A 21,780-nucleotide genomic window follows, 5' to 3' on the forward strand; every position below is an offset into this window, starting at 1 on the left:
TTTATACTAAAATCAGAAGGAATAAAGTCAAACATTTCCTGGTTCAGTCAGCCTCCAGAGGGGATGTGCTCATTTCTTCCTCCCTGCAGTCATTCACAGGTGGGCCTGGTCAGGATGTTTCCTGTGAGCTAAACAAAGGTATTTTAGCTGAATGCTCATTACCTGGGAGGCAGGGTTCCCAGAGATGGGCCATTTTGTATAATTTAAGCTTATAGGCAACATCTCTTTAGTGATTACCTTGTAACAGAATACAAAGGGTCTTCCCTATTACAATGTATGTGCACCTTCATGAAAACAACAACTAATCTCTCCTGCCTCCCACTGTATCTGGCACAGGGACTTTTGCAGAGCAGGTGATGAGTTTTTAAATGCCTTCAGCGGAGACCCTAACATGAGTGTGCACACCTACTAAATGTATATAAAAGTGCTGAGTGTGTAGCAGCTTAAAAATGTGCCAATTCATTCATTTCATCATCAAATGAAAAGGTTAGTACCATCAGAGCTGACTATAGCTATTGTGTACACGATTAAAGTGTCATAAAAGGAGTCACACAGAATTATTTTTTGTTTTAGTTCAATACTATTTGGTTTTTAAATGAAGGCTTCATCTTTTCTACATCTTATACTGTATTTTGAAAACCGAACCACATTCTGTAGTTCTTTTCAAGAAAGTTATCTTTCATTTTGTGCTTAGAGTAAAAATTCAGTGTTAAGAAAATTTATTTCAAATATAGTTTGCATATATGTCAAATACCCAAATATTATCTCCCTTTCCAGTGCTCTGAATGTCATATGATTACAACATTCGGAAGTGACATGAAAAGGTCAGGTCTTGCAAAGACAAATGAAAGACAATAAGTCCTCGGACAAAAAACGCTTTATAAACATACACACCGATGATGGGATTTCCTTTATTCTTACTGAATTTCATTTGTTTTTCTCCCCACCAGTGCAAATGGCTATTCCCTTCCCTTTTAGATGGTGGGCACCCTGGTTCTACCTCTGCCCAAGTGTGGTGTCATTAGGTCAACCTGATGCGTCCTTGGATTACCCAGCAGGCACTGAGGTCCCTGGCTATCCAATTCATGCAATGAATCGTCCATCTGTTGCCCTAAATTCAGGCTACGTGACCAGCACATCTGTGCCTGTCGACATAGGAGCTGTCTCGCTTACGTGCTTGTGCAGCTAGCACTGTGAGGTGTTCTCCCTCTCCCCTCCTCTGCCCTAAGGAGCAAAGGAAACATTGCTGGTTCTCTATTCCATGGATCTTGGGCTACATGCAGCTTTTTCACTCCACTTTCATCACTAACCAGAATTCTGTGCCCTGTACAACTGGCCCAGGCACGGTGGCACTCAGTAGTTTTTGCTTGTTTGTCATGTGTGATTCTTCACTTAGAAGCGGAGCTTTTATTCTGCTGCAACTGGTCCAAATTACAGAGTGAGCCTCATTCATCAATGACTCGCCTACACACAGTTGCTGATTTCTCCCATTTCTTTCCCATTTATTCTGACAGATCTTACAGTTATTGTGTCCACTTTGTCTGGGCAGTGTTTGTCTCCAGTCCAAATTTGGAAACAAACCGAAATAATGAGGTTATATTTTTCTTTTCTGGAACTTTCGTATCTTACAGCATCTCAGGGAAGCAGGTCCAGGCCCCCTTTCTGGAATTTCTGTGCTGAGGTTACCTGAGTATAACAAAGCGGAACCATGAGCAACAGAGCCGCCCATCCGCGAGGTAAGAGTGAGGCCGGCAGAGCCTAAAGCACCAATGTCAGGAACACCAGTGAGCAGAGCAAGGCTGCAAACCCAAAGAGAAAAGCCCAGGACAGCAGCAGTCACAATTTGCAAAGGCCAAGTCAGAGAATGGAAAATAAGATATACTCTGTGTGATATGTGTCACCGTACATTTGTCCAAACTCATAGAATGAACAACACCAAGAGTGAACCGTAATGCAAACTATGGAGTCTGGGTGATAGTGATGTGTCAAGATAGGGTCATCAACTGTAACAAATGTACCATCTGGTGGGGATGGTAATAGTAGGGGAGACCACGGGACGGGGGCAGAGGGTATATGGGCAATCTCTGTACCTTCCTCTTAATTTTGCTGCGAACCTAAAACTCCTCTAAAAAATAAAGTTTATTAATTAAAAAATGTTATTGAAGAGCCCAAAACAGATAGCTTCTTCCCATGCCGACCCCACCTGCACCCCCAGTATGTGGCTTAGCCATTATATAACCCGACTCTCCAAGGCGGACAGATGGTTTTCCCTGGAGGATTTTCAAACTACCAAACACAACTCAACAAGCCTTAAACAAGGTGACAGATTTTTTTTCTTCTGCACAAAGATACGCAAGTTCAGGCACCTATGACTTTTTGTCAACCCCCCCTTCAGCAGCAAGGCAGGTTCAGGGACAGGGCCTGGGTATGACAGTAGCCAACAGTTCCTTACCTCCAGAAAGGAGGAGGGGAGGGAGGGCTTTAAAATAAATATGCTCAAGGCACCAGAACTGAAACAAAATGGACAGAGACAAGTGATTGGGAGAAACTGGAGGCTCTGGGTCTCTGATGGGAGATCCAGAACTCACACAAAAACGCTTATGCTTAGGGCTCCTGGGTACATCTTGGCACCTGGGTATATCTCTGAGAAGGTAGAGAATAAAAGGCGTCATTCTCATGCCTTCCAGCACTTTATCTCTGGATGGTCTGCCTGACAATCCTGGGGACTTTGTAACTTCCAGTATGCAGCCTTAAAGCAGGCACAAGTGTGGAACGTGGTCAGAGAGGGGAGCTCTCCTTTAGCGTATGACGTGGTCGGGAGGTCTTCTCCTTTAGTGTATGAAGTAGTCGGGGAGGTCTTCTCCTTAAGTGTGTGATGTGGTCGGGAGGGCTTCTCCTTTAGTGCGTAGTGTGGTCGGGAGGGCTTCTCCTTAAGTGTGTGATGTGGTTGGGAGGTCTTCTCCCTAGTGTGTGATGTGGTCGGGAGGTCTTCTCTTTAAGTGTGTGATGTGGTCGGGAGGTCTTCTCCCTAGTGTGTGATGTGGTCGGGAGGTCTTCTCCTTTAGTGTGTAATGTGGTTGGGTGGTCTTCTCCTTTTCAATGTATGTTTCAGCCCAGGGTGAAGTCGTCCCTGGTCCTCAACTGCTTTCTAGACTTAGCCCCAGGGAAGCACCTCCTTGGCCTGAAGAACGAGGACAGTGTAGGGGGAGCCCCCTCCACTAATCAGAGTACCTTGGACACTGTGTTTTAATAATAGACTTCTGTGCAAAATCTTTATCTGATGAAGACATTCTAATGCTTACCAAAAGTTTCAAGACTTACTGAAACAGATGACCTCTAAGATACATCCAATGAAAAGAAAAAGAAATCCATGTTTCTATAGATCAAGTTCATCTAAATAGTTTTGGACCACCAGACATTTTTTAATAAACCGTTTTCTAAAATCTAGTTTATTCCTACAAGAACTTCACTGCTTAATTTAATATCTTATGAAGTATCCTAAAATGCTCAAGAAAGGCATGTGAAAATGCATTTATTGGGAATGCATAAAGAAAAAGCTTAGAAGGACACAGTCTGAAATACAAACTCTGTTTTCTTCAAAAGAAATGCCATCAGACGAGACGGCTGGGACCTCTAACTAGTGGGTGACACTCCGAGTAACTTTCTGCTCCAGAGGGCTTTGCACCCTTGTAAGTGGAGGCGACAACGCTGCCCTATTTCACAGGCCTGTGACAAAGCTCAGCCTCTGGAAATGTTTTGTAGATTTTATAAACCAGCAATTAATGTAAGCTACTATTATAATAATATTTGTTGAGAGTTTTGTGTTATAAACTGTTCTAAACCTAGGATGGGCAACATGTAAGTCACCAGTTCTTGTGACTTTCTAGGACTATTGTAATTATAATGGTACTGGAGTAGAAAAGCAATGTATCCTTAACCACAGGAAAGAAGAAGAAACACAGGGAAGGGAAGGAGAAGTGGGGAGAGAATATGACAAGAAGAAGAGGAAGGAGACAGCTACAAGTAAGAGGGCCCGACTCTCTTGTGGGTAAGCATCCTCCTCAGGAAGCTTCTGCCCCAGAGACAGGGCACTGGCTCCCATATGCAAAGCCTGAAGAGGCTGAGGTCAGCTCTGTCCCTCGGCGTCCCCAACAGACCCTGCAATTCCACGCATCAGAGCCCAGGATTTATTAAGCAAAGCCTGGCCCACAGCTGAGAGGACTCAGTGGCCTGTGGCTGATTCGCATGCTGATGAGGCCCCAGCAAATCTGAGGCAGGCCTGGCACACAGCAGTGACCTCTTCAGAAGCTGCTCCGTTCCTACTGGGTGATTCGCTCACATGATGGGCGACTGTGTTTTCATACGAGTCCCTTGCAGTTTCAACTTGGCAGATGGGACAGCAATTGACCCAGATATTTATTTTTAATGTAACTTAGACAAGAAAGAAAGAAAAAGAAAGAAAGGAAGGAAGGAAGGAAGGGAAAGAAAGAAAGGAGGAAAGGAAAAATAAATAAATAAAACTAATTCTCAGGCTTTAAAAATTGCCAGTCATTATGAAGTAATTAAGACCCAAAGTATCACATAAAATTCCTAGAGAAGCTCAACCCCCTATAAGGTTTTTTTCTCATATTACATTATGGCTCCATTACATGTGATTTGAAAATATCAGTGTAGGCACATTCATCAATTGCTTTTGCAATTATGTTTTAAGAACTGCTTGCTATAGCAAATTCCTCTTCACATCACTCCTAAATCTTTGAGAATATAATCCCGAAACAATGAAAGAACAACTTATTTCTAGCACTGGATGAGTATAAGGAATGTTTTTATTATTGTTCCTTTTCATTTAATTGGACTATTCAAATTTTACCATCAGATATGCTGAAATATTGACACATTTAACTACTTAGAGTCTGTCAGTCTGTTGATCTTTGACCACTACACCTGTTCCCAGCAGTGAATTAAGCTGCTCAAGGAGAGAGGTGACAGAACAGCTTAACAACCCAGAGAAAACGAAAACATCAAGGACATATGAAGAATATACTGAACATGCAATATCTTCAGAGACTCCACAAAGAATCAAAATTCATTTGCCGCCTCTCCTCTTAAACAACAAACAACAGACACTGACATACTGGAGTCTTTGGCCGCTAAACCCGACAGGGAAGGAAAGGCATGAATGCTTCCTTCACCACCTGAGGAGGGAGGTCTTGTGCTGCCTCATGTTTTGGTGTTTGCCAGCTGTCAGGCCTTTGAAGCTATAGAAATATCTTCTTCCTCCTCTGTGATGTCTAATGCTGTATTGAATTATTGTAGCAAACTCAAAATATCTCTAGCAAAGGGCGCGCATGTCTATTTTGTTTCAGCTTTGGGAACTTTGGACAGCCCATTAGCATGGTGGTTCCACGGCTGTGTGAGCACGAGAGATCACGTGATTTTGTCAAGCCTCTGCACAAGTACAGGTGCTCTGGGGTTCTAGAATCCAGGCATGAAGGGCATACTGGTGAAGACCAAAAGCTGCTCTGAGCTCAGTAAGATTGCATGAATGTGTCTTTCATTTTCACAATGTCATCTCCCTTGCAGACTGAAAATCCGAAGTAGCTGTGAGCGAGATGGTTACCCAGACCTTCAGCACCTGCCTGGTGGACAAATCGATTTGCAGACTGTTCCCAACTCTGAGGCCCCACGGCCCACAGCCCAGGCTGGAAACCAGACCTGCAGAAGCTCTGAAAGAGGGCAAGGCAACAACATCTGCTGGTCGAATGATTTCCTTTCTGGCTCCGAGGTCAGGAGAAACGAGAGATGCCAGCACACTGGTTAACATGAGAGGCTCCAGCACACTCTGCTCTCACACCCTCAGCTCGGCTCCCGGCTATAGCACACAGCACTGAGAGCATCCAGCAGACACAAGAACTATTTAAAAAAACCCAGGGCTTCCCCGGTGGCGCAGTGGTTGAGAGTCCACCTGCCGATGCAGGGGACGCGGGTTCGTGCCCCGGTTCGGGAAGATCCCACATGCCGCGGAGCGGCTGGGCCTGTGAGCCATGGCCGCTGAGCCTGTGCGTCTGGAGCGTGTGCTCCGCAACCGGAGAGGCCACAAGAGTGAGAGGCCCGCATACCGCAAAAAAAATAAATAAAATAAATTTTAAAAATATTAAAAAAAATTAAAAACCCCCGTACTCAATTAAAAAAAAAATCCAGCCTAACTGAAATGATACTTGATCTCTCAAAATCTTAATGCAAACTCAACAGCCACCTCCACTCTGAATTCTTTTTTTTTTTATTTTTTGCGGTACGCGGGCCTCTCACTGTTGCGGCCTCTCCCGCTGCGGAGCACAGGCTCCGGACGCACAGGCTCAGCGGCCATGGCTCACGGGCCCAGCCGCTCTGCGGCATGTGGGATCTTCCCGGCCCGGGCCACGAACCCGCGTCCCCTGCATCGGCAGGCGGACTCTCAACCACTGCGCCACCAGGGAAGCCCCACTCTGAATTCCTGATCGCCATCCTCACTTAAAAGGGCATGATGCGTGGAGAAGTTGTATTTGGTCCTAGAACCCAGGTTATACCTAGGAGTCACAGGACCCCTGACCTTGGAGCTTGCTTTCTGCCTGGTGGTTTGAGAGAGGTAAGCATTCTCACCCTGCCTGCTACAAGTTCAAGGTTAATTTTATGTCTAATATAAGAGGAGCAAAAAGTTATCAAATTGCTTATAGCAAGAACAGAACACCAGAATTCTGGCATTTTCAGTGATATGTCAATAACTTAGTAATTTACCTTGACTGACATTGAAAAGAGTACAATAAGACTTACTATGCACTAAAGAGAGATTTAATGTAGTCTGCAAGGAATTTAGAAAGAGTTTTACATTGCTTGGTAAAATCTGCTAATAACAGAACTCATCACTACTTTGAAAAAGAATGGGGTCATTAATCTCATGCAAGATACATAGACATGCACATCCACCCAAACACTTCAGAAATTGTCAAACTAAAAAAGTATATTGAGTTTTTTTATATTAGTGGGGAAATTATTCAATGCTTTGTTAGAGCTCTGAAGCATCGAGGAAATAAGGATTTGCATTTGGAGAGGGTGGTGGATATGACCTATTGAGAACACAGAAGAGAAAAGGAAGAAAACGGCTTCTGCTTGTTGCGCCGCGTGCACATTCTGTGGGCTGAGCCCAGGCCCCTGCCAAGCGATGCTTCCTGACCCATCACTTTTATCTTTAATATACCCAAGAGCTAGAGTGATAGAAAGCTTATGTCCTGGGTTTCCTACTCCCAATATGAAATAATTTTATTTTCAAATAAGAACCTCACCACAACCCTATGGGCTTCATAAAGCAGCACTGCCCCCATTTTACAAGAGAGGCAGCTGAGTCCAAAGAGTGGTACAGCCTCGGCATGGACACCACCGGAAGGTGACAGGAGCCTCCCACTCTCTGCTCCTCCCAAGCCCTGGCTCCAGCTCGGGACTTCTACCAAACACGTTGCATGAAAATCCACCAGAGTATTCTGTTGATAAAGAAAAGCGTCTGGGCCTCAGATTTTCTATGGTGACTGTATAAATCTCTCTTATGAGAGAAAGTTGTACAGTCCCTTTCATGCTTCTGGTTTTGGTGCCACTTGGCTGTGCAGATTTCTAAAAGCTTTTGAATAGACTGATAAATGTGGAATTGTTCTGAACATCTGTAAGCAAAATACGAAAAGATATTACCCAGTGAATGAACATCCTGGGTTTTCTTGCCAGAAATGGGGTTATTTGTGTATTAGGCTAATGCACTGAAATTAACCCAGAATGCTTATCCATTGCAGAATGTCTTTTCATATTTTCATCTGTGTAGTCGTTATTATAAAATGTAAGAATAATTCTCTATCAGGGTATTCAAGAAACTGAATAGCTCAATTACTTCTAAAATCAACGTAGGAAAGCAACAGCATGCCATTTAATCAGTTGGTTTGCATAACAAATGTGTAGTTTGTGTGAGAGTGTGTGTGTGTGTGTGTGTGTGTGTGTGTGTGTGTATGTCTAAAGCCAGGGTCAGCAGAACTCTTTAAATGTGAAAGATCAAGCTTTCATTTAACTACAGAGAAAGAATTCTGGAAGACAGGTACTAGCATTTTTCAACTTGGTATCACATACAATGATATGAAGTACTTAGTACAATGCAGTACATTCCCAATCAATGGTGAATTTAATTCATCAAGAAAGCCTACACGAAATTTAGGCTCTTCCTGACTGTTCCCTTCCAGGTTTTTATGGGTTCTCCAGTGCCAGGCATACACTGAGCTGTTAAGGAATACCTTGTGAATGAATGAATCCTTAGAAATCATTTCAGGAACAGAATGATGGCCACTAAGACTTAAATTACTTCTCAGCACATGTCTTAGAGACAGATCTGAGACACAATAAGAAACAGTAGCCAAACAGTGGCTGTGAGCAATGCTACCCTGCATCCAAGCTGAGACTGGGTTCTTGGTGCAGGAGCTGGTGGTGGGCAGCTCTCAGAGGACTCAGAATTCAGGCCTAAAATACCTGAGAGATGCAAGTTTCTCAGTCTGTGAGCTCCAGCACTAATTGATGAATCTGAGGAAAGGAAGTTTAAGTGCCTATTATAGGAGGGTGGTCACTTTTAAAACAAGTTTAAATGAAATGATGGACATGTGAGGGACACGGAGTCTCTAGGGAAACGCAAGGAGGCAATCGCAGACTTTGGAAAATCATGGCAGTCAGGCTTCTGACTCTCAGCTCTGAAGGCCAAATTCCATTTCTACACTGAATGTAACCCAAGGTTAATTGAATATGAAGAGAATGACCTGTGTAGACTAAACTCACAATAGACTGAGATATACTTCTCAGAACAGCATTTCATTGAATTTGAAATGAGAAGTAGAACTGTCTGGCTGACCTGGTCTCCTTGCATTCTCTTCCTGTAAATAACCTCCACAGGAGGACAAAAGACGAGAAGTTTCTACAGAGTGTGTATCAGAACAAGATGAGTTAGTGATAGAACTTAAAAGTGTCACGGTGTCAGGCTCTGGGAGTCTGTCCAGCAGCCAAACCTTACGGAGCAACCGGGGGGGTGGGGGCAGCAGGACCTCCCCTTTCCCAGGCCTGCCTGGCAGACCTGGCTGACCAGCCTCCCTGCTAAAGTTCTCTTCTTTTCCTTTTACATACGTCAGGGCATTCCGTCAGGTTACTCTGAGGTCCCAAAGACCCAAAAGCCAAGCTCTCTTCTAAGTGATTGCCTATCTTGGCTCTGATGCATTACAGGCTTATTTTATACTTCATTCCCAAAAGGCAACTTTGCAAATGCTTCAGGAACTGTTTTCCCCATGGGCCTTCTACATGTGTTAGGCTCTAGACTCACACAGATCACCCAGCATGTAACAGACCCCTTGGTGAGCCGTTAATGAATGTTACCGTGGGGTCCACCTCCTCTCCTGGCTGTTACTAGAAGTCATATGTCTTTTCCACGTGCCTAAGCACAACTCCAATCGCTGGCCCATCTGTAGCCACACAGAAACACCATTCAGACATTGATATGCAGCCTGTCTGGACACACACCTGCTTTCACATTCACATGCATACCCACTAGCAAGCAGGCATGACCAACTTCAGCCAATGATTCTGGTTCCATGGCGTGTGATCACCAATCTGTTCGCCAAGACAATACTTGTGGAAGCTCTGACACAAGCTCTGACTCTGGAAGCATCTCCCAGATGATCGGTCAGGGTAGAAGGGAGTGGTAAAGCTAGCCCAGTGGGTTTTGAGAACCCCTTCCTGAGTGCTAGCCCTATAATTCTGGCACCTGCCCCCAAAAAACCCAATGGCACCTCAGGCTCAGGCGTCCTGCTCTGTGAGAGAAGGCAGTTGCCACACAATCCAGGTCCTTGGGCTTCTTTTCTTGAAGGAAGGCAAGAAGGAAGGAAGAAAGGAAAACCTTTACAAAAGACTCCTGGTTGTGACCAAAGTTTTACAAGCTTAATTGCAAACACAAGAGTAAGCAATATGGAAATTAATGCAAATACTGGAGCATAAACTAGTATTTCTCTCACATGAAACCTCAGCAACGATTATACATCTTAGCAGAGCCTGGGTTTTTCTTTCTTGCAAGGCAGACCCCTCCAGGGCTGACTTGTTCAACAAGGCTTTGAGCACCTGAGGCCCCAGTAGGGAGGCCTAGCCAGTATAACCTGCTTTCTGTCTCCCCCATCCCTCTCCTTGGTCAAAAATCTTTAATTAGCTGGGGACCTTGTTTGTTCTCCTTCCCTGCTATTCCCAGGGATCTGAAGGCTCCACCACTTCTGTGCTAGAGAGCCCTTTCTATCACAGCTTCTGTCTGCCTTTTTGTTTTTCCCTTTCATGATCAGAACAAAAAAAAAAAGCCTGGGGAAAGAAATCATCTCTCCTTCTGAGTCTGGATAAGACCCTATAACTATCTTTTTCCAATCAGGAACAAGTTTCCATGACAACCATGCTTCCGGATGCCACCGCTAACTTAGCAGGTAGTGTTCACATCAAATAGAGAGTTCTTTACCAACCTCCGTGGTTTCTGTACTTCACTGTTGCTACAGGCCTCTAACGCACCAGATGTCTGCATGAACTGTATCTTAAAAGGGTTTTTTCCTTTTTCCTTTTAAACATCAGAAAGACCCAAAAGAACTGCTTGGTATTTTCCTTACAGTAATCATTAAAAAGCATACCAATAGATTCAGAAGTATACATGAAAGAGAATATGTGGAGGAGGGAAGCATAAATAGGTGGATGGAGAATGGCTGGGCCGTGATGACAGCTGGGTGACTTACACCACAGTCAATGGCATAAGTTTTGAGCTGAGAGCTAATGAGATCGGGAGATATGACCTCAGGTAAGTTACTTATTCTCTCTGAGCCTCAACACTCCCTCTGTAAAAAAGCAGAAACTGAGGCCCTTCATGGGGCTGTCTGAAAGATTAGATGGAAAAAAGCAAAGATGCAAAAAGTGCTTGTTACAGTGTCTGGCACATAGTAGGAGTTCAGCAAAGGGCGATTGTCATGTTGTTCTTGTTACGGTGAAGAACTGAATTGAAGAGAGTCTGAGCAAACCAGCAACCACGATATTCTAATTGATGATTAACATTTTGCTGGTAGACAGTAACAGTATAAGCAGTAGATATCTGGAGGTTTTCTTAGCAACTTTTTGTCTTAGGCTATTAAGTCATGTCTGCAATTACAGGAAGGAATTTATTCATCTCCATTCCTAAGATTTAAGAGGATACACCTGGGCAATCTCCAGGGTTCATCTGAATCTCTCTATTTATAGTTCTGCATAAGCATTTGTTTAATTTTGAAACAGAAGGAGAGGAAAGAAATGGATTAACCATTAACGTATTTGTTCGATATTCCACATTCTCAACACCGATCAGAATTATTTCAATTCTTCTCCAGAAGCAAGAAAAAGAAGAATATGTATATTTTCATGATATTTTCATTGTTGCACAGTTCAAATTTCATTTCAAAATCAGAATTCATACTGTAGCAAACAAATCGACACGCTCATTATCGAACAAACTCCCAAACTCCAATTCCCCCCCCCACCACCTACATTCGCAGTGCCCTCAAAGAGCTGAGAGGGCCCTCCACAAATAACACCAATGCAAACCTTTATTTTTAAACGATAAGACTATTTACATATTTTTTTAAAATCCCATTTCTGTCAATGTGGTGTGGGCTGTATATTAGATAAACTCTCCCTATTAAGAACTCTTAAGATAGTATATAAAATATTCTTTTAAAAAATGTATTTTACAGTATGGATGTGCCTCAAGAAATTCAAAACAGAACTATCATACGATCCAGCAACCTCTCTTCTGGGTACACACACAAAGGAAGTGAAATCGTATCTTAAAGAGACAGCTGTGCTCCCAAGTGCACTGCAGCATAATTCACAATAGCCAAGGTATGAGACAACCTAAATGTCCATCAACGAAGGGATAAAGAAGATGTGGCACATACACACAGAATACTATTCAGCCTAAAAAAATGAAGGAAATTCTGCCATTTGCAACAACATGAGTGAGCCTGTAGGACACTATGCTAAGTGAAATAAACTAAACACAGAAAAAGAATACTGCACCGTCTCACTTGTAAGTGGAGTCTAAAAAAATCGAACTCACAGAAGCAGAGGGTAGAATGGTGGTTAGCAGGGAAATGGGGAGATGTTGGTCAAAGGGTACAAACGTTTATCTATGTAAGATGAATTAGCTGTAGAGATACAAGGTACAGCATGGTGACTGTACTTAGTAATACTGTACTGTATACTTGGAATTTGCTAAGAAAGTAGATCAAAGGTGCTCTCACCACACAAAAAAAGTACATGAGGAGATTGGTACGTTAATTAGCTTAACTATTAGTAATTGTTTCACTATGTATATCAAAGTGTCATGCTGTACACCTTAAATATATACCATTTTTATATTTAAAATGAAAAAAAAATTTTAAGAGAAAAATAATGTGTTTTAAATGCAACCAGAGCTGGCAGAAAGATAAAAGGAAATCCTTGAAGGCCAGAAATAACAAAACAAAACAAATTCCAGAAAGGTTATCTGGTAATTGAGCTAGAATTTGCCATGGAGGCAACTGCCTATCCTGGTCAGCAAATATTTTTCTGTAAAGGGCCAGATCATAAACATTTTAGGTTTCACAGGCCATACCGTCTCAGATGCATCCACTCAACTGCAACTGTGGCATGAAAACATTCACAGATAACATAAATAAATAGTCATGTCTGTGTTTAAAGAAAAAAAAAACTTTATATAAACAGGCAGCAGGCAGGATTTAGCCTGCAAGCCACAGTTTGACAATCCCTTCATTATAGCCTGATTTTTAGTGTCTTTCCCTCAAGAAAACAAGTCTGGTATATGACATATTTGTCCCAGGTGATAGAGTGATGTGGTGATGGTCCCAATTTCTTCACATCTCCCTGTACACCTGCCTTTGGGAAGTCCCTCCCACACAGATTCTGGGCTAGACCATGTGACCTGCTTTGGTCAATGGGACCAATAGTGAATGTGACTCAGAGACTTGAAAAGTACTAGCAGAATGGTGCTTGCCCTCTCTTACTGCTCCTAATCTCTGCATCCGCCATCACATGAATTCACCCAGGCCAGTGTGTGAAGACATACGTTCCATCATCCCCATTACCCCAGGCAAGAGGAAGTGACAGCCAGCAGCAACTGCCAGATGTATGAGCGAAGCCATCAAAGACCAACTAGCCCCCAGGCAACCCACCAGTTGACTGGAATCACATGAATGAACCCAGATGAAACCAGCAGAAGAACCACCAGGCTGAGCTTAGTCTAAATTGCTGACCCACAGAATCATAAGGTAACAAATGATCGTTTTAGCAATTAAGTTTCAGGGTGATTTTTCTGCAACAAACGCTAAATGACACATTCCGTAGGAAGTCTATTATCTTCTAGAAATATGAAGTGAAAGGCCAGCAAGTATATTTATAGAAACAGGCAAGAGAAGACTGAGAAAACACACAAAAAAATTATTTCCATTTTAAAGATCCTGTCATCCGCCAGCAGGGACAAGTCCGTCCTTGTTCCTTATATGATAGAGCAAATTCTTCCTACCTGAGCAGACTTCCTCATAAGTAGGATTGGGAGTGTAGCCTCCTGCATAACCAACTTGAGTTGAATATACTCCTTTCAGGGTCCAGAATTTCCTTTCAGCTCCCCAGAAACAGCCCATTCCTAAGAAAAAATATGATACTGGTTAGTCCTTTATCAAAAACAAGGTGGTCATTGCATATCAGAAGCCCTGTTACACTAGAAAAGAGAAGTTGTTCCTGTCATCTGGTAATCAAAAATGACTAAGATTTTATGTTTTAAAGAAGTAGAGTTTTTAACATCTAAAAAGAATTTTATTTAAGGTTATTTTAACAGAATGCCTCTTTGCTTTAGTTGTGCAAAAACTTAGAAAGCCTCAAATTTTAATGGAGTTAGTAAAGCTCTACCTTTTGAAATAACGCAGCAAAAGGATAACTGCATTTGATGAATGATTTCAACACTCAGTTCATTATGGACTTGTCAAAACATAGTACGTTGTAGGAATAGCAGAAATTTATTTAATGATCAGCATCCTGGTCGTGCTTTCTTTAAAAATTCTAACAAAGGAAGGTAACACTAAATTACTGATTTAAATGGGAAAACTTCCCCAAATCAAAACAGATTGACACAGTATTTGATTAACGATTTCACATGTGTTCAGTTTTTAAAAATTTTTTAAGTCATTAGAAACTTTCATGTGATAAATCACTGCTCACCAAAAAGCACCTTTTTCTGAGTTCGAGTACTGAACATAATGAATAAGGAAAGAGAGACAGGGGAAGGCAGGGAAAGAGGGAACAACAAAGAAAGAAACTCACAAAAATGGCATTCCATTCAACTAACAAACATTGGGCTCACACCAGTGGTTAGTTATTGGATTCCTTTGAACATACAATGAAAACTAAGAACCATCTCCCAAGGATGCACATACTTACACACATCTAAAATGCTGCATTACTTTTCCTGGTCTCCAAATAAAGAATCTTCATTTTTCTACCATGAGTTTCTAAACTGTCCACAACTGCTATTCTGTGGTCAATTCCTAGATGTAAACAAGATTACTGCCTCACTCAAGTTTTACATGGCTTTATTAAGTCATATATCATTAAGATCGTGGGTAGAACAACAGCTGGCAAATTAATATATTCCTCCTACTTTAACAATCACTAGATTTGCTAGATTCGATGACTAAAAGAAAAATTAGAGCTAAAAGAAAAATTAGATAGAAGTTTACTGAAATTCTTGACACCTGTTAATATACTACTTTAAGAATTCAGAGCAACAACCAAAAAGAAATGTGCATGATGTTATACATTACAAAAAATATATTTGCTCAACTGTGATGGGAAACATACTAACCAAAAGTAGGTTAACAGTTAAAAAATATGATAGAGCCAAATGATGAAGTTTAATGCAGTAAAAAAATTACTCTTGTGATAACAATGCAATATGGAAATATGTATATAATTATATCATAATTACCTAAGGCTAAATTTAAAAGGGAAAATCACAGTTATATGCATGTTTTTATTACAAAACTATGAAAAAAATTCATACCAAAACAGACTAGACAGAAATATATAAAATCATAATCATGATTATATTGCAGCGGTGAGAATATACAAACATTTTTTTCATTTTTCAAGTTTGTATGTAATAGATTTACATTATTTTATTTTATTATTTTTTTCAGAAGCCAGGAATAGATTTTTTTTTTTTTTGGCTGTGTTGGGTCTTCATTGCTGCGCGCGGGCTTTCTCTAGTTGAGGCGAGCGGGGGCTACTCTTCATTGTGGTGCACAGGCTTCTCATTGCGGTGGCTTCTTTTGTTGCAGAGCATGGGCTCTAGGCGCGCAGGCTTCAGTAGTTGTGGCACGTGAGCTCAGTAGTTGTGGCTCGCGGGCTCTAGAGCACAGGCTCGGTAGTTGTGGTGCACAGGATGAGTTGCACTGCGGCATGTGGGATCTTCCTGGAACAGGGCTCGAACCCGTGTCCCCTGCATCGGCAGGCAGACTCTCAACCACCGCACCACCAAGGAAGCCCAAATACATACATTTTTTAAGGGAAAGAAAAAAAATTCAAGGAAAAACATAAGCATATGCATTGTTCAAGTTACACATCACTAGATACCATTTTTCCTGTTTACAAGTGAATTGTTTGCTGCTAGTGAATATAACTAAATATTTACTGAGTATTTACTAAAATTGACTATCCTCAAGTCTCTGAAACAAGGATTCACTGCTAATTTTACTTCCCTGCATTCCTGGGATGAGGGAATTATATTAGTCAAGGTTCTCCAAAGAAACAGAACCAACAGGATTTATACAAATATATATATACAGAGAGATTCATTATGATGAATTGGCTCCCACAGTTATGGAGGCTGAGGAGTCCCATGAGCTACAGTCTGCAAGCTGGAGGCCCAGGAAAGGTGGTACTATAATTCTAGTCCAAACCTGAAAGCCTGAGAACCAATGATGTGAATCCCAGTCTAAGTCTGAAGGCCTGATAACCAGGAGCACTGACGCTCAAGGTCAGGAGGGGACGGGTGTCCCAGCTCAAGCAAAGAGAGTGAATTCACCCTCCCTCTGCCATTTGGTTCTGTGCAGACCCTCAGTGGTTTGGATGATGCCCACCCGCACTGGTGAGGTTGATCTACTCAGTGTACTGATTCAAATGCTAATCTCTTCCAGAAACGCTCACAGACGCACCCAGAAATGATGTTTTACCAGCTTTCTGGGCATCCCTTGGCCAAGTCAAGTCGACACATAAAATTAACCATCACAGGAATGATGACAGGGAATCTCTGGAGAAGGACAGGTAGAAAAGGAGCTGGGCAGCATTACCAAACATAAAAGGCCACAAAGGTATCCAGGAGCTGTGCGGTGTGCCAAGCTGAGGCACCACAGCCCCTGAAGTTCAGAAACTGAGGAGTTCACCGAATAAAATATTTCTGTATCTCACAGCGACTAACAGTGATGGTACCGAAGAGTACTGCACGTCTTCAGTATTCTCCACACATGGTATATAACAGGCTATTTTAGCAACCAGCCTTTCCTGACCATTGTCTACAGTACCACACAGACGGCCCCAGAGTCTATATCTTTTACATCTTCACTACATCCTCGTGATGTAAAACTTAAAATGACCAAACATTTATTGCAGGTAGAGAGATATTTAACCCCCTTTTATGTTTAATAAGGATCAAGATAAGACCTCTGATAGCAGGGAGAATGAACTAGCTCCAGCTGGACAAAGGTCTCCAAGGGGGGCCATGGGTGGCTGAAATAATCCTCCAGGGAACTGTTATATAACCAATGTCAAAATTTTTAGAAAGGTACTTAACTTAGGATAAGCAGTAGCTCTAAGAATAAAACTCCTCCTTGAAGCAATCAGATGTTTTATCTAGTGGCTTCCAGTATAACCTAAGCATTCTTTTATTTGGCTTCAAGTGTGTGTGTGGTTTAAACAAAGCAAGGTTTATTAATGGCAGAATTTCTCAGAACTTACAGTAGTCTAGTAAACAACATGAATATCATCAAAGAAGATGTAGTGTGCACTATTTTATTTAAAATATTTTATATTTTAACCTTTTATTATAAGGTAAAACAGATACAGAAAAACCACATAAAACAGATGCAAAATTCAATGTCTATCATTACTCAAATGGCCTACTAACCACCACCCAAGTCAAGATTTAGAACTTTGCCACCCACCCCAGAAATCCCTCCTTGTATTACACCCCAGTCACAACTCCCTTCCTCCCCCCAAAACTAACCACTGTCTGAATTTTATAGTATTCACTTCCTTATGTTTCTTTATGTTTTTATCACTCAAGTTATCCATCCTGATACTATACTTTGGTCTTGCTCATTTAAAAAAATCTGATTATGGCTTTAAAGTTCTTTCAATTGACAGGTTCCCTCTCCATTCTTTTCCTTTTAATTTATCTATTGAAGAAAACATGAGCCACTTGACCTGCAGAATTTCCCACAGCGTGGATTTTGCCAATTGCATTCTTGTGGTGCAATTCAACTTGTTCCTCTATCCTCAATATTTCCTGCAAATTTGCTGCTGGATCCAGAGGTGTGATCAACCTCAGATTTCATCCTTTAGGCAAAACTATAGGTGGTACTATGTAATTTTTTAAACTTTTTAGAAGTTTTTTTCCAGCTTTATCGGTATATAATTGACATATGACATTTATAACGTCATCACGTATTTGACACACATATATACTGTGAAATAATTAAAACAATAAGGTTAGTTAACACATTTATCACCTCACACAATTACAATCTTTCTGTAGTGAGAATATTTAAAATCTACTCTCTTGGTAACTGTCAACTATAAAGTACAGTATCATTAACTATAGCCACCATGATGAATATTAGATCCCCAGAACTTACTCATTTTATAACTGGAAGTTTGTAAACAATTCCCCCAACAACCTCTGGAAACCACCATTCTACTCTCTGTTCTATGAATTTGTCTGTTTTTTTAGCTTCTAATGTAAGTGAAATTATACAGTATTTGTCTTTCTCTGTATGACTTATTTCATTTAGGATAATGCCCTAAAGGTCTACCCACATTGGCACAAATGACAGAATTCCTTTGTTTTTTATGGCTAATATTACATTATGTATGTATATATATACACACACACACACATACATATACATATTTATATACACATCAATAGCACACCATCCTTATCCATTAGTCTGTTAATAGCCATTTAGGTTGTTTCCATCTCTTGGCTATGGCTGATAATGCTGGAATGAACACGGGAGTGCAGATATCTCTTCGAGATACTGATTTCATTTCCTTTGGATATATACCCAGAAGTGGGATTGCTTGATTATTCGGTAGTTCTATTTCTAATTTCTGGGGAACCTCCATTCTGTCTTCCATAATGGCTTTACCTACTTACATTCCCACCAACAATGCACTGGGGTTCTCTTTTCTCCACATCCTTGCCATCCTTGTTATCTTTTGCCTTTTCAGCAGTAGCCATTCTAACAGATGTGAAGTGATATCTCATTGTGGGTTTGATTTGCATTTCCCTGATGATCAGTGATGTTGAGCATCTTTTCATGTACTTGACCATTTGTAAGTCTTCTTAGAAAAATATCTATTCAGGTCCTCTGCCATTTTCAATCAGATAATTTGGAGGGGTTTTTTTTGAGGGAGGGTTATTGAATTGTATGTGTTCCCTATATATTTTGGATATTAACCCCTTATCTGATACATGGTTTGCAAATATTTTCTCCATTCCATTGCTTCTTCATTCTGCTGTTTCCGTGGCTGTGCATAAGCTTTTTAGTTTGATGTAATGTCACTTGTTTATTTTTGCTTTGTTGCCTGTGCTTTTGGTGTCATATACAAAATATCATTGCCAAGGCCAATGTCAAGGAGTTTTTTTTTCTCTATGTTTCCTTCTAGGAGTTCTATGGTTTCAGATCTTTACATTCAAGTCTTCAATTCATTTCAAGTTAATTTTTGTGAGTGGTGTGAGATAGGGGTCCATTTTTTTGTATGTGAATATCCATTTCTCTCGACATCATTTATTTAATAGACTTTTCCCCACTGAGTATTCTTGGCTCCATTGTCAAGTGTTAGTTGACCATATATGCATGAGTTTATTTTCGGGCTCTCTTCTATTCTTTCTATTCTATTCTATTCTGTTCTGTTCTGTTCTATTTCATTGGTCTATGTGTCTGTTTTTATTGCAGTAACATATTGTTTTGATTACTATAGTTTTGTAGTATAACTTGAAATCAGGAAGTGTGATGCCTTCAGCTTTGTTCTTCTTTCTCAAAATCGATTTGGCTCTTTGGGATCTTTTTTGGTTCCGTACACATTTTAGGATTATTTTTTCTATTTCTGTAAAAAATGCCATTGGAATTTTGATATTGGGTTTGATGTGGAATTACATTTAATCTATAGAATGGAGTTGGATAGTATGGACATTTTAAAATATTAATCTTTCCAACCCATGAACATGAGATATCTCTCTTCTTATTTGTGCCTTCTTCAATTTCTTTCATCAATGTCTTATAGTTTACAGTATAAATATTTGTCACTTCCTTGGGTAAATTTATTCCTGATTATTTTATTGCTTTTGATGCTATTGTGAGTGAGATTGTTTTCTCTATTTCTCTTTCAGATATTTCATTTTTACTGTATGGAAATGCAACTGATTTTCATATGTTACATTACTGTAACTTTACTGAACTCATTGATCACTTTTAACAGTTTTTTGGTGAAGTCTTTAGGGTATTCTATATATAAGACCATGTCATTGACAGACAATTTTACTTCTTCCTTTCTGATAGGATACCTTTAATTTCCATTTCTTGCCTAATTGCTCTGGATAAGATTTCCAGTATTATGTTGAATAGGCGTATAGAGAGTGTCTTGTTTCTGATCCCGACAGAAAAGCTTTCAGCTTTTCACCACTGACTATGACATTATCTGTGGGTCTGTCATATTTGGCCTTTATTACATTGAAGTATGTTTCTCCTATACCTCTCAAATTTGTTTGAGAGCTTTTGTCATGAAAGGGTGTTGAATTTTGGCAAGTGATTTTTCTGCATCTATTGAGAGTCATGATTTTTATCCTTCATTCTGTTAATCTGGTATATCTCATTTACTGATTTGCAGCTGTTGACCCATCCTTGCATCCCAGGGATAAATCCTGCTTGATCATGGTATGTGATCCTTCCAATGTGCTGTTGAATTTGATTTGCTAATATTTTGTTGAGAATTTTTGCATCTACATTATTCAGTGATCCTGGCTTGTAGTTTTATTCCCTTGTAGCATCTTTATCTGGCTTTTATATCAGGGTAATGCTGGCCTCATAAAATTCGTTTGAGACTGTCCCCTACTCTTCAGTTTTTTTGGAAGAGTTTGAGGACTAGCGTTAATTCTTCTTTAAATGTTTGGCAGAATTTGCCAGTGAAGATATCTGGTCCTGGGTCTTTTTGAGGGGGTAGGATTTTTTTATTACTATCTCAGTCTCCTTAATTGGTTTGCTCAGATTTTCTGTCTTCATGATTCAGTCTTGGTGGGTTGTATGTTTCTAGGCACTTACTCATTTCTTCTAGGTTATCCAATTTGTTGGTGTATACTTTTTCACAGCAGTCTTTTATGATCATTTGTATTTCTGTGGTATCAGTTGTAATGTCTCATTTATAGTTTTGTTTATTTCAGCCCACTCTCCTTTATTCTTGGTTAGTCTAGCTAAAGGCTTATCAATTCTGTTTATCTTTTTCAAAAAAACAACTCTTAGTTTCAATGATTTTTTTCTGTTTTCTTTCTAGTCTTGATTTCATTTACTTCTGCTGTGATCTTTATTATTTCCTTCCTTCTGGTAACTTTGGGCTTAGATTATTCTTTTTCTAAATCCTTAAGGTGTAAAGTAAGGTTGTTTATTTGAGATATTTCTTTTTCTTCAATGTACGCATTTATCACTATAAGCTTCCCTCTTGGGAATGTTTTTACTGCATCCTATAAGTTTTGGTATTTGTGTTTTCATTTTCATTTGTCTCAAAATACTTTCTTGAATTCCCTTTTGATTTCTTCTTTAACTCAGGAGTGTATAGTTTGATTTCCACTACTTTTGAATATTTCAGTTTTCCTCCTGTTATTTATTTCCACTTTCATACCACTGTGTTTGGAAAACATATTAGATGTAATTTCAGTTTTCTTAAATTTGCTAAGGCTTGCTTTGTGGCCTAATATATATTCGATCCTGGAGAATATTCCATGTGTGCTTGCAAAGAATGTGTATTCTGGTGCTGTTGGATGGAATATTCTGTATATGTCTGTCAGGTATATTTAGTTTCTAGTGTTATTCATATCTACTGTTTCCTTATTAATTTTCTGTCTGGGTGATCTACCGGATGTTAAAAGAGGGGTATTGACGTCTACTACTATTATTTTATTGCTGCCTATTTCTCCCTTCAGTTCTGTTAATATTTGCCTTAAATATTTAGATGTTCCAATGCTGGATACATATATTTACAATTGTTATGTCCTCTTGATGAATTAATCCCTTTGTCACTGTGTAGTCACCTTCTTTGTCTCTTGTGACCAATTCTGAACGAAAGTCTATTTTATCTGATATAAGTATAGTCACTCCTGTTATCTGTTGGTTACCATTTGCATGGAGTATCTTT

At 40.3% G+C, this 21,780-nt stretch overlaps 1 protein-coding gene across 4 annotated transcripts in view; it reads right to left on the reverse strand.

Annotated features, from left to right (window-relative positions):
- MSRA (methionine sulfoxide reductase A) overlaps positions 1-21,780 on the reverse strand; it is a 383,087-nt gene that overhangs the window by 185,690 nt on the left and 175,617 nt on the right. For all 4 annotated transcript variants that reach the window (XM_089912744.1, XM_089912747.1, XM_089912746.1 and 1 more), the window contains exon 3: positions 13,622-13,741. In XM_089912744.1, the coding sequence (XP_089768870.1) occupies positions 13,622-13,741 (120 nt within the window). The remainder of the gene's footprint in view (positions 1-13,621; positions 13,742-21,780) is intronic.

The sequence above is a fragment of the Delphinapterus leucas genome, chromosome 6, assembly GCF_059928025.1.
Source record: "Delphinapterus leucas isolate spDelLeu-1000000601 "Yukka" chromosome 6, BTC_Dleu_Yukka2, whole genome shotgun sequence".
NCBI lineage: Eukaryota > Metazoa > Chordata > Mammalia > Artiodactyla > Monodontidae > Delphinapterus > Delphinapterus leucas.